The 14157-nt window shown below is 40.9% G+C and overlaps 1 protein-coding gene across 1 annotated transcript in view; it reads right to left on the bottom strand.

Annotated features, from left to right (window-relative positions):
• Positions 1 to 13441, bottom strand: part of ARHGEF4 (Rho guanine nucleotide exchange factor 4) — a 182498-nt gene extending 169057 nt beyond the window's left edge. The window contains exon 1 of the mRNA XM_005425522.2: positions 13326 to 13441. Within this exon, the coding sequence (XP_005425579.2) occupies positions 13326 to 13364 (39 nt within the window). The 5' untranslated portion in view covers positions 13365 to 13441. The remainder of the gene's footprint in view (positions 1 to 13325) is intronic.
• Positions 13442 to 14157: the final 716 nt, after the last annotated feature.

The following is a 14157-nucleotide window of genomic DNA, read 5'->3' as shown; positions in this document are numbered from 1 at the left end:
ATTGTTCCTTCTTAACAAACTTTGGGTCAAATTTCATACCAGTAAGATCCTTGTGCCTACAGATGCTTTCTTTACTTCAACCTAGCATTAGTTCCTCATGCCCAAAACTGTGTATTTACTTTTGTTCAAGAAAATGGTCAGATTGAAAAAAGGTCTCTGTATAAAGAATCAGGACACATTCCAAAAGTCTAAAATGCTTAAAGCTGGAGGAGTTATGTATCTCTCATCATAAGAAAAGGCAGAATAAGTACACTCATCTACAAAATGAGGAAAAGCCTCTCTTCTAACTAATCTGATGCAGAACTTCTAACTCCGTAAAATTTCCAGCGCAAAATATTGGGAATGAACTCTCCAGAACAGTAGTGAACGTAATCTTGCCAACAAAAAACATTTCCTGCACATTTCTTACTCAGAGAGCAATCTCTGGCCTTGCACAGTGATCTCAGATCTAGTGATTCTTTGCACAAAGCACCGGTGTCAATTCCATTGAAACAGCAAATTCCTTGAGTCAAAAACATGTGGAAAGTTTGCCCTTAAAAGAGCAGAGATATATCAAAAGAGAAACAGAAAGTATGAGGGAGGGGAGCAGGAGGATGACAGTCACTGGCACTGTGAAGTAAATTAGAACTCATGTATTTTCAAGTGACACCTCACAGAGCACCAGCCCAGAGCCAGTGTCACAAACCCAGGACAAACAGAACTGACCGACAGACCATTTGCCACTATTTGCATTGCAGTTCCACAAGTGAGGTTTAAGATAAATGAGGGGTTAAATTCCCTGTAGGATAATTGTGTTCTACACTGACATCTAAGTCTCCTGGCAAGACATGCAAATATTTAGCAGGCCAGTGAGGGATTTTAGAGGTGTTGCTTAGGCAATGAGAGCACAGCAGGGAATGAGACAGGCGGGAGCATGGTCCATCCAAGGAAGTAAAAGCAGATTTGTTGCTGCCCTGCCCTGGGGTGGGTACAGGTTTGGGTGCTGATCAGTCCTGTTCTCTCTCTAGTGTTGCAGCTGTTCTTCATGGCACCCCCCTGGCATCAGTCCCCTCCCAAAACCCAGGGCTAGAACAGGCTCTGGAGTGGAGCTTCACCTGGCCCTGCAAGACACAACCCAGCTGTGCTCATCTGCACAAAGGCAACCCCGGCTGCTCCTCAGTTGCTTATTGGTAGTGTCTAAATACTGATACAAAGAAGAAGAGACTGAATTTTATGCATTAGCAAAGAGATGCTGAGAATTTGGCAAGTTTGCTACAGTTAATGACATGATTCTCCATGGATTTCTCACAGTCCCATTCCCTACTGCCTTCCAGGCCATTCTGCCCAATGCACTGCCCCATGATGACATATGCTGCATCAGCTCATTTCCAGCTTGCAAATGCAGGTTTCCTCCTAAATGTGGGTGGTCTTGGCTCATGTCTCAGCTTTGAAGGGCCTGATCCTCATTTGTAGGGCACCAAAGTACTTGGCACTGTTCGTGCAAATAGGATGCAGCACTGAATGGAAAGTGGTTTATCAGTCAGGTCTTGCTTATTGTTTGCAAGCCTAGTGAGAAAGCCTTCTCTCTCAAAGGAAGGATAAAATAAATCTATTCAGGAGAGATTCTTTCAGATCTTTTTAAGACTGGCTTTTTGCCAAAGGGTTTATGATAGATAAATGCAGCTCAGTCTGTTGTGAGCACATCACCAGGTACCTGCTGGCTTGCTGAAAGGTGCAGCCAAACCAACAAGTCTAGAACTCAGTGTCAGCAGTTAAAAGGATTTCACTTCTGAAAATGCTTTGCCCAATAAGGAGGTACACAAGTCAAGATGAAGCAAAGCCCTTTGCTGAAGGTAATTATTGAGTAGTCACTGGAGAGCTGCTCCACTCTTACATAGCCCTGCACTGTTCTCACTGGGAGAATTTTCTCGTGGCTTAACATGGGATTGACATAACCTCAAGAGCTGCCAAGAAGTACTTCACTGCTTCAAAAAGGTAAGGCACAGACAGAAAGGGAGATCAAACCCAAAGCTTAAGACATTCTTATTTGTTTGGTTGAGTTTTGATCCAGAAAGACAAGAAATGTGTGGACAAAAAGCTTATATTCTTGTGTGATAGAAGCACACCATCTTTGATTTCATCTAAAGCCCTCCTCTGCTAAAACTCTTTGTTTTAGCAAACAAAATGAGTTTCAGTTTGGTCAAATATCTGAGTAAAATCAATTGTAAAGCATCAGATTGTCCCTGGCTCACCCTTACAAAAAAACAAATGGGTTCCCATTCAGGCAAATGTCACTCAAGAGTGTTTGAAACACACAGCGGATGTTGCCCAAGCAGAGTTGATCATGAAAGTCCTTAAGAATAAGGAATCTTGGATCCCTGTCTTCCCTTTTCCCATGAATCGAAAATAACAGCCTTGTCAGCAACTTCACAGTTGAGAAAAGTTTAAGTATGAAATTAGGTATTTTTTTCTTAGTACTGAAAGCAATTCAAAATCCAGCCTGTTTTGAAGTTCCAATAATACCTTTTAATGATATAGCAAGTATGTTATAGATTAAGAATTATTTTAAGGAAATATAAGGATTATGTTACACTGCATTATGACAACTTTTTATATTATTAGCAATATAGTTGCATGTATTTCAACTAAATACCTTTCTTATAACATAATTTGCCTGTAGATCTAGAATGTTCTTCAGCTCATTTAAAATTAGCAAAAGTTTAAAAGTGTGTTTTCCTTCTCTGTCCTTCAAACCAAAAGAGGCTGTGGAACTCTCACCTACCAAGGACAGGTAAACAAATGAGCAAGTGGACAAATGCAAGAACTGGGAAAATAAAAACTGTCTGAAAGATTTCACCCCTAATGGTCATCCAAGTCTGGCTGTAAATCAGAACAGATTGCCTGTGGCATCTCTGTGACAAGACCCAGTCTCCAAAACAAGATCGAGAGATTATCTACATCACAAAACAAGATGTACTTGAGTCTTATGCTCCATAAGAAAAGCTAATCTTTATTAATTAGTTGTCATGGAAACTCAGCCTTAGGAAAGCTATGAATGATACACCAAGATCAGATACAAATTGCTTTTACAAAAGCCTTCATCATTATTTGGATAAATAAAGAGTAAGTAAGGTAAAATTTGGCCTATTTCAGAAGTCCTGCTGAGAAACAAATGCCACAGGGGTTCAAAAACAAATGGACAAAAAATGGAAATTAATTAGAAAAAGTTTAAGACACTGCAAACAACAACTATTACAGTTCTTTCAGGCTTTCTGGCAGAGACCTGCTATACGACCTTATGGTGCCTGAATGATGGGCAGCTGAAAGTATCAAAGCAGCAAGAGCAGGAAGGAAACAGCATTGCAAACACCGGGGTGAGGGCCCCTGCTCTTACCGCCCGCTGTGTGATGCATTACCAGGGAGAGGCCAGGTGCAGGGTGGAAGGCCATGGGTTTTAGCAACAGCCATAAATTATTTCTTCACATAAAGCAAGGCTTCTAGGAGCACAAGCTGACTGGCTTCTTTTCCTCCTTCCAGAGCTGTGTACAGCACGTGTTCCAGGAGTTTACTCCCCAGGGCCAGGAGAAGGAAGGTGCAGAGGCTGATGTCCCAGCACAGAGACACCCCCTGGGATGGAGCTGAACAAAGCTCAGGGACAGCCCGAGCCCGCCGGCTCCAGCTGAACCTGCCGAGCTGGCAGAATGCAACCAGCAGCACTGAGCTCTCCCCAGCGAGATAAAAAAGAGCTGAAGAAGCAAATCATCTGGTTTCTGTGTGGGGATCTCTTCTCCATTAGCTGTTGCATTTGGAGGGTGTTATAGATGGATAATGAGCTGATTGGCTCTCGCAATTAAAAGATAACTATTGTGTAAATATTAAGAAAAGCTTTAGTGATGTACAGTTATGTTATTGTAGTTTAGATGGCCTCTGTTCTCCCCACAGTTCCCTTTCCCCCTGTATTGCTGCCATCACACAGCCTGGGCTGTCTGGGACAGGTACAAAGAAGCTGCACAGGTGTCCCTTGCATGGGGCAGCTGGGAATGGAAAAGCTTGGGGGTGCTCAGGGGGTGAGGCATGGACACACCTGAGCTCCAATCCAGTTACAAGAGAGCAGTCTGCACTGATAAATGGCAAAGAAGAGCTGACTGACAGACTTTGGGAGGGGCCAGGGCTGGCTGATGCAACCCCAGGGGTGTAAAACACTGAGCACCCATCTTGAAGGGAACTGGCCCCGTGGTGTGCATGAGGGGCAGTTCCCAGTGCTGCAGCTTTTTCCTTATGTAGCCCTTTGTTGTATTTTTGTTAAGGTTTAATAAACCTCTTTAAATTTTCAAAGTGAGCAGTTGTTTCTCACAAAGGACAAGCAAAGGAAGAAGAAGAGGGAGAGGCACAAAAATTTTTGGGCATCTGGTTGATTCCTGTAACACAGTGTTATCAGCTCTTATACTGGCAGCACACCCAGAAACAAAATCCCAGCCTGTGGAGTACAGCAAGGCTATGACTGCTGCTCTCCACAGCAACAGCAGCCAGGGTGGGACTGCAAGGCCCCTGCTCTGGCTTTCCTATGGACAGACTGGATTTGTACTTTTAACTTTATTTGGATGCAGTGGTTGATTACAGCAATGTAAGAGTGCATACATTATGTAGTTACATATTTACACACATTATTGTGTGTATATTGTTATAGCAGCCCAGAATGACCAGCTTTGCTATAAAATTATAAAGGGAATTTTACAAGTAATTTCCATGTTCATTCAGGAGCCACATAGGATTATTAAATGTTCTATTGTGGATCAGAAAACTAGTTCATTTTATAAAGTGAGTGAAAAGTAATCAAGTATCTTGATTCTTTCAAAGGTAATAAAAATTGAAATAAAGTAGCATTTACATATCTTCTCAAACAAATCAGCCAGCTGTTCCAAAATTAAATGGAATGGAATGAAATAAAATAATAAAATTAAATAAAATTTTAAAATAATAAAATAATAAAATAATAAAATAAAATAAAATAAAATAAAATAAAATAAAATAAAATGCTGATTCAGGAGAGTTAATTTCAAAATTCAGACTAATTTTATTTGTTCCAGTAGCAGACACAAGCCAAAAGCAGGGTGGCAGCAGGGTGGGAGCACAGCATGGCAGCAGCGCCTCCCTGCAGGCTCAGTTCTCTCTCTTTACCCAGCCCAGGAGCAGCTTTTGCTGGGCCATCAATCCCTGAGTGTCCCACTCTCCTCAGTGTGGGCAGCAGAGGTGGCTGCAGGGTCTGCACCTCCTGAACAGACACTCCCGAAGACAGAATAGTCTTTGTTGTAATTGGTGACAAATATGTAAAGCCATCTGTCTCAAAAGAGTCTCCTGAAGTTAGAATGAATCTTTTTATCATGGGATGTCTGCTAACATTCTATTGTCATGGCATTATGGCATTTGATTAACTGAAATCTAGAATAAAGAAAACATCAGAGGGATCCTGTTTATTAGACAGCACAAAAGATTGACTTTGAAAAGATATTATTGGCCTTACACTTGATTGAAATTATCTCAATGCCTTTCCATGATTTTATACCATTCCTACTATGGAGGTCTCTAAGACTTTCAACTCATGGAACTTAATTCTCATGAAAATACATAAAGAATATCCCAAATACCATTTAATGACATATATTTGCCATTTAAATGTCAAAGAAAAAAGTTGGAATATATATATATCCATAATATAATCTAGAATTTGAGAAGCAGACAAGAATTCAATCCTTCTGTGTGCTGCAGCAGCTTGTTTTCACTATAGGACACACTGTGAAGGGAAAGAATTTCTTCCTGCCCCAGAACTGCAGAAATACCCATTTCTAACCCAATCTTAATTCCTTAATTTCTGAATATTCATCTGAAAGTACATCAAATTCTTTATGTTGTTGTTGTTGGTGGTGCTTTTCAAAAAAATATTTTTATTAAAACTTTGGTTTCTTTATACTATTGTTTATTTGCTTCTTAAATTATTATACTTGACCTCCTTAATAAGCCACAGGGCATACAGAGGGCTTGGTGCTCACCTGCTACAAAGAGACTTGCTGAAGTTGTACTGAAAACTGGCCACATCCCAAGTTTGATCAGAAAGTTGTCTATTGAAAATGCTAAATCTCAGCCAGTAGAGAGAGCCATGCTCTGCAAGCAAGGCTTGGCTGAGGCCCTCCATGACCACAAAACTGTTTTAAAAGGAGAATTTGTTAGCACCAGGAAGCAAAGATGCTCGTGAGACTGCACTGAAGAGGAAGAGCACTTGCTCTGTTTTACAGAGAGGTCACAAATATGACCAGGTAGCATTTCACTCAGAATTAAACACTGTCCTCAACCTGCCAAGTGTATCTGTGGCATGCCTGCCATGGGAGATTTCCAAGAGTAACAGATTGCTCATTAGCCCCTACCTATTTAGCACCAGTGTAGAAAATTGGCTCAGCAGAGGGGTTTGACACAGAGAAGTGTTAGAAGAAGAAGGAGGAGAAGGAGGAGGAGTCGTTCATTGCTGGAGCGAGGCTTGCCTGAATTTCCACCTTCAATTTTGGCAAAAGAGGAGTCTGAAGAGAGAATCACTATTTCACCTTAGTTTTATGTGTGTAATCTGCAAGATGCTGCTTCAGCTGAGAAGCAGCTCAGCTAATTATCCACAATGCCTCCAGAGGCTCCAGCTGCAGCTGGCTGAGGTGCCAGAAGAAGGCTGACCTGGCCAAGGAGCGCCTGCGCGTTGTAAGGCTCTCTGCTTGATTTTAATCTTCTTGCATTTTGCATAAAACCACAAAAACATTGTCATTGACAACTAATCTGATGCAAATTCCTGCCTTGTCTCCTGGGATTTTCATTCAGGCAATAACTCTTGTGGGGTCAAAAGTTGAACCTAAGGCTGTGTATAGGTTCTGGTAACGTTTGACTATGTGGTGTGGTTTAATCACACAGAGTCTCATTCTTCATGTATAGGCTGTGTACAGGGTGAAATCCTTTTCTTAAGGAACGCTATTTAGGTGCTACTAGATTGCAATCATGTTAATTGAAACTCTGTTTATCTAAGTAATTACACACTCATCTGTGTGACCTCAATAATGTTACTAGAAGTTTCTCAGCCTCAAGACCTACTCTAGCTGTGCAGGATTCGACCTCTGAAGGCAAAAGAAAATTGTGACTCTCAAGCAGCCTGAACCCTTGGGAACAGAGCCAACAATGCCATCCTTCTGGTCATTTGGGAAAACGTACCAATAACCAAAAGGCACCAAAGGCTACCTTGCAGGAAATCTTGATCTCGACATAACACAAGCTTTGATTACACAAAAGCTGACCACGACTTTAAGGACCTTGCCTGCACTTTTACCTGTAACAAACAATTCTTCCCTCTTGGATATCACTTTTCCCATGTACTCTCTTAATGGGCTAAGTTTGTTTGTTGGTTAATTGGTTTTTGGGTTTGGGGGTGTTTTTCTGAGTTGGACTTGATGATCCTCGTGGAGACTACAAACATTGTGTGTCACATACAGAGGTGCAAAATGCAACTTATCCTAGTGGCCAAGAAGTCAAAGGGATTCTCAGTTAAAGGTCTGAGCAAATGGATATATCTGTTCATTCCTGACAATGGATGCATTATAATTGTAACCACTGTTACGTTTTTAATCATTGTTATATTTTAGTGGCTATTCTCTGCCATGTAAGTCATGGATCTGTCCTGCCTCAAAATTGACATTCATTAATATATACTGAAATAAGTATTAATTGCAAATGTTAATAATTTGGATACAGAATTTGCTTCCACTCTCCTAGACTGATAATAGCACTCTTGTATTGAGGATGAAGACAACCCAGCTCCTGCAGCAGTGTTTCAGATGAGGAAGAATGTGTGTGCATCACCCTTTTAATGTACATACATGCAGGCAGGTTAATCAGGAATTACCTGGCTGTCATAAATTCCAGTTTCTATTACTCCCAAAGATGCATTAGTGCTTCAGAGACTCTGTCTTTTCATTATTCAGGTAGTTTGCATACAAAGCAATACTAGCTTTCCTTTGTATGTCCTTAAGCCTCTTCCAGGCAGAATGCATTCCTTCCTTAAAACTCAGAGCTCATCTGACATCTTGTTTCCTGACCCAGTAACTACAATTGATCCAAACCTCATCCGTTTTTTCAGTCGATAGTCTTTTCAGGCTAATTTTAATCTTCTGATACGTGAACTCTTAGGTAAACCTCACCAAATTATTTGCTTTTGATACAGAAGTGGATATCTCCTGTACCCTCATCTGGTAACACATTCTTTCCCATATTACAGCTTTTGTTTTCTGCATGAAGACTGCCCATTGCCATGCACTGTACAGCATTTTTGGTTTAAGTAGAACATAACAGTTTGTGATGAGGAATTCCCAACCCTGACGATTTGCCATACACTCTGCCCCTTCATTCAGTTCTGGGGCACAGTGTTTTTTAGAGGGAAGCCACTGCAAGGATAAAATGTGTGAATTTCCATTCTTCCTTGTATCAAAGATATTATTTGAAAATTTAACTCTGGCCAACATATTGCTTGTCTCAGTGGAAAACACTTCTAGTCAAGGCATGCTACTTTCTTGGGGCAAAATTTAGAGTTTGTGATTACCTCAGCTGAAAAGTATTTGTTTACAGCGCTTCTGTCCCCCTGAAAGCAGGATCTTCACAGAGCATTTTATACATGAATCTATGCTCCTAGAACAGCTGTCTTTTTAAAAGCACCTAAAAACTCCAGTAAAATTCATTTTGTATTTTTGCAAGAACAAATACTCCCAGCATTGACTGCAATACCCATTCTACATGCCAATATATCCTGGGGGTTCTTACAACCATATCTGCAATCATTCAAATTTGTTGTTTTGCATATTAAATGAGACACTAGCAACCCTCTCTAAGTTTTCAATGAAGAGGTGTGTATTCTGGTATTACTGGCAGAGTTGTTACTCAGGTAGTGTGAGTTGCTGCAGACATTACTGTGAGATCTAAGCTGACATTCTGGGATTGTCACTTCAGCTCAACGCTCTCTTGGTTTAATTTGTGCTACAAGAAGTTCATGAAATAAAAACTGACAGTCTTCTTCAGCCAGTTTTGCAAGAAAGCAGTTCCCAGCCAGCTGAAATGTTCTGTTTGTTCCTGATACTTTTTGTTGCTATTTAGAAAGCTGCAGCATCAGTGCACAGAAATCCCAGAGTACAGGGTGACCTCGCTGGCCAGGAGATTGGAACCTCCACACACTCACAGGGTGCCAAAGATCAGGTTAAGATACCTGTGTGGCATCTGCCTGCCTGACAGCTGAGCACACTTGAAGAGCACATTCATACACCACATCATAAAGTTTGGATGACAAACAACTGATAAACACGTGTTTAGAACATCTCCATGTTACACTCATACTGAAATTTTAGGCAAAACCTGAATTATCCACACAAAACCTAAAACACCCACAGTCATTATTCAGCCAACTATGTTACAGTGAAGACACGGCCCCACGCAGCAGCAATGTTACAAGTGCACACAACAGAACCAAAGCTTCTGCAGATAACAAGGTACATTTTCAATGAGAAACATTCTGACTTTCCAAGGCCATGTCCATTCAGCAGGGTCCCTGCCTCTGTTAAATGTCTGGCACGGATCCAGCCAAAATCAGGACTGTGTTTTAGAAATCTCTGCTCTTTCACTTGAAGGGAAAAAGCAGCAGCAGAGTAACCAGACAGCATTTTAGTGCTCATTTTTTCACAGTTATCTTATAGGTGCCAAGGCTGAGACTAACAAAGATTAGCCCAGAAAAAAGACTGATGGTCACAAAAAAAGCAACTAAACCACAAAGCTTAGGTGGGAACATAAAGTTTCAGGGTTGGTGAATATCCAGTGAAATGCATGCAAGACCTAAAACTAGTACTAATGTGGTCCTTGATTTCTTAAGTCAGACCAAAAGTTCCTTCAGAGAAACACATAAATTGTGAACAAACGCTTCAGTTCAATTTGTGTAAATGCAAGTTTGGCACATTGCTTAAAGAGAAAACCAGCAAAGTCTGGCTCAGATCCAAAGTCAAAGCTGGATGGGCTGCAAATCTAACCAGGGAGTTGATTTTCCCTGGTTGATCATTAAATGATTTTTATTTAATTCTAAGCAGAATTAAATTTATGGCCAAGGAGAGAGAAATGTCCAACACTTGGAATGCAGAATCTGACAGAAATTTAGGATGTTCCACAGCTGTGCAATGCTGCTTCCTATGACAGCAGCAGGGCTCCCAAAATCTCTGTCTGCAGCTGGTGACACAGCCATCCCTGCTGAGGCATACACTGGCCTTTTCAAGTGGCCAGGAACTGTTTAGCTGGTATTAGTGGCCTGGAGCTTTGGTTCAGGGAGAACAATAGGTGTACTATTTTAGAGGCATTAAAGGTATTAGTGGCAAATCTGCATCGTGCCTTGTTTATTGCAGTACCAGTGGCATTAGAGAGGAATTGGAAATGACAGCAACAGGCTGCCTGTTTTGAAATGCTCCACGCCATATGAAAACATGATTCTTATTGTGGCCATCATTATGAAACCAGTGGTATTAATCAGCAGGCTCTGGTTTTGAAGTTAAAGGAAGCAATAAGTTGCTTCCATAAACTTTGTTGTCACACTTCTCAAAAAAACAATTATGGCTCATGTGAGCCCTTTATGGCATTTCATTCAATAAGGAATTACACTTTGATTTCTGTATATTTTCAGTCAAAACCAAATATTTTCATACCCAGTGAACAGTCACATGAAATATTTTAATTAGAGAATTACTTAAATAAGTGAGAAAAACCAGCAGTTCAGACACATGCAGTAACACATTGCCAACAACTCCAATGCCCGTTTCCATTTCTCTTAGGACAATCAAAGAAAAAAAAAAATGAGGCCTTTAAATTTATTATTATTTGAGACAAAAAACTTGATTGGCCAAGATGTAACAATCAGCCTGCTAGATGAAATGTGCATGCAATTTTGTGTCTGCTTGAAAGGCACCATGGTGGAGCTGTGTGCTGCAAACTCAGTCCTGTGCTAGGAAAGCCTTGAACAGACACAAACAGGGGGAGGCAGAGGGTCCTGAGCTCCTTCCTACCAGCTCTGCCCCGCAGTCTTGCCCCCAGCTCTAGGGAGTTTATGCTATTGGTTTTTAATTGTTTTTATAATTTACAGGTTTATGCTATTTCCGCTTCCTCCTGCTCCCGCCATCAGCAAAGGTGCTGCTACAGCTTCCAGAGGAAGACAAGGGGCACCACAGCAACCCTCCCATGGCAGCATCTATCCCAAAGCCAAGGGCAGGTTTATTGGTTTATTGCTATTTGGCCCAGCCTACTGTTTTTTCCCACTCAGATGAGGATGATACTTTTAAAGTTCCCAGGCATGGACACAGGGATTTTAGTAGCTAAAATCCTAATGAGATACATAGCTGAGGCCTCAGGCTGCATTTCAAGCTATTTGGGTCATTCTACCACGTCACAAGAGCATCAGAGTGCAGCATGGTGGGCACAGGACCCTTAAAACACAGCTCTAGATATACTGTATCTTGGGCAGCTTTCAATGAAGAGCTTTCTATTCCAAGAAAACTTAACAGAAAACAATGAAGAGACTGGCATTGGGATGGTGTTAATTTTTCCTCCATTTCAGACATAGTTTGACCTACTTAGCTGACTGTTAGATTTAAGTCAATGAATGCAGAATGAAATTCACAGGCATGAACTGGCCTTTCTCAAACTGAAACCAGCAGAGATGGCACAAAGCTGTTACATTGAAACGATTCAGGATGAATCCAGTAATCATCATAACACAGCTAACAGTTTCACTCAGTCCTGTTTTTCTCAAACTGATGACTGTAGATGACTGGTCTTTATAGAGAAATATACTCCTGTAATTGCTGAGAAGTGTATGCTCTCCCATCTAAAGGAGGATATTTACATACACTTTAGCAGCATGGTTTTTGCTAAAGTGTTTGAAAGCCAAGGCTTGTCATGTGATAAAACAGCAAGTATGCAACTATGATGAGTCAGTGGCCATACCCCAGTGACAGAGAAAACCCTTCCTGCTGTATTTTTCCTGTGCCTCACTTTTACCTCTCAAAGAACTCAGTGTTTAGAGTAACACTGTAATTCAGAAAAAAACTAAGTAGATCTTTTCAAACCAAATGCAAGCCATTTTTTAAGATCAGTTTTATACAATGTCCCCAAGGAAGGCTGCAGAAATGGGGTTCACCTCCTTAGGAGTGCTACTTGTTTCCCATGAACAATCAGGTGGTTGCACATGCTAATTGTAGCTATATATCTTAGGAGCAAAATTAAACTTTTTCTCGTATTTATTTCCAACAGCAGTTGCTCTCCACAGAACAATTCTGTGTTAGATTCACTGCTGGCTGTGCACTGCAGCTGCAGTCCTGCAGTGTACTTTATCAAGAAGCAGTTTGGCATGCAAATGTTCAAGTGACAACACAATGAGAATCTGGAATTCATCTCACTACAGTTATTCTATTTCTTAAGTATTTTTCTTCTAAGTTAGCATAATTCTCTATTGAGCTTCAAATTCTAACATTTTAGATCTCAGAATAATCCAATATTCTCTAATCTGATTAAACTTTCATTCCTTTGACCCACACTTCTCCAAATCACCTCTGCATTTCCCAGTGCACACTTCTACCAAAACCTGCAGCCCGTGCTGTGACTCTGGGCAGGGTGGCAGGCACAGCTGGGGCTCAGATCTCACACAGCTCTTGCAGCCCAACAGCAGGCAGCAGCACAGCCTCTGCCACAAAACTTACTCAGGCTCACAAAAAGGAAACTGTCCCCAGAGAGTTACATACCCACCACTGAATATTAGATATTTGGTCTGGTTGTTTCATATGAACTTACTCTTATTTGCAACCATTTGTAATGCATTTTGTACCTAAAATATTTTTAATTATGTTAGTGTTCAATTGCTCATTTTGACACATTTAAAATACAAAAAACACTTCAGGGAGTCCTAATAAAATCGGATGCTAGGATTTGGGTTTGTCTCATAAAATGCATCTTTCACTGCTAACAACTCCCAGTTGATGGATGTAGCTTACACCATAAATTTCATGGTTTCCATCATATGAGGATCTCTCAAACCCACAACAAGTGTTTCTCTTTTATGGTAGCTGCAAACAAGCACCGTCTACAAATCAGATGTTAACACAGCAAAGCAAATTGCAAACCTGCATTTCCTTACTGGGCATCAGTTCTCAAGAAAACTACTTTCTACACTCCTGCACAAAGTCTTCAAGTTTCTCTCTCGTCAAAACAAAACTAAACTAAACAAACAGGAAAAGTTTGAAAGTGCTTACCTTGAAAAAGCTCCGAAGAAAATACATTATGCTTAGCATTTTGCAGAGTTTGAAATGAAGAATTGTTCGATCTTTACAACATCCAAGGCCTGGGTGAATTCCTACACTCCTGCTGTGTCTTTAGTTACATGCTTTCTTGTTGCTATTTTGGACAGTCTTAGTACAAGGGAAGCATATGAGCCATGCCAGGAGCTTATGCTAAGGAGTTGCATAACAATTAGGGCTTATCTGTGCTGTGCTGTGCAGTGCAGCAATGCAAACAGGTTTGTTCACAGTTTACTAGCCCCAGAACACTTCCACTAGGCATGCCCAGAATGATGCCATTGTATTTGTTAAAGAAACTAAAGCTATTTGTGAGTGCTTCTAAAAGAACTGGAACTACAAAGGACAGCACATGTTCCCGTACATCCCCCCCCAGCCTTTGCTTTTGCCAACTCCAAGTTCACCCAGTATTGCACTTGCTGCAGCATTTAAAAGCAAAGGCTCCCACACTGGGAGCTTTCTAGTTGCTGTCTTTAAAGGGAAGAAAAATTGTAGAACAAGTCTTTTGAAGTGCAGAAAAGTAAATGTAATTTCACTTTTGTCTTTTTTCTCCCTTAACATTAAAGTCCCTTGAATTTATTTGTGCTTCAGTAACATTCAGCAGCACAGAGATGCAACTTCTGTCACGTAGCAAAGAACCTATAGACATTTAGTGGCCAGGACTGAGAGTTATGCAAAGCCTCCTCACATAGTGCACTGAGAATTAAAGACAACTCCAGAGTGCAAGCAAGTTCTCAGAGGGAGATCATTCTGCAGTACAGCAACTCTCAGGCACAGCCTGACACTGCAA

Source organism: Geospiza fortis, unplaced genomic scaffold (assembly GCF_000277835.1).
Source record: "Geospiza fortis unplaced genomic scaffold, GeoFor_1.0 scaffold101, whole genome shotgun sequence".
Classification (NCBI taxonomy): Eukaryota; Metazoa; Chordata; class Aves; order Passeriformes; family Thraupidae; genus Geospiza; species Geospiza fortis.
The sequence above is the reverse complement of the archived record's forward strand: the minus strand, read 5'-3'. Positions and strand labels throughout refer to the sequence as shown.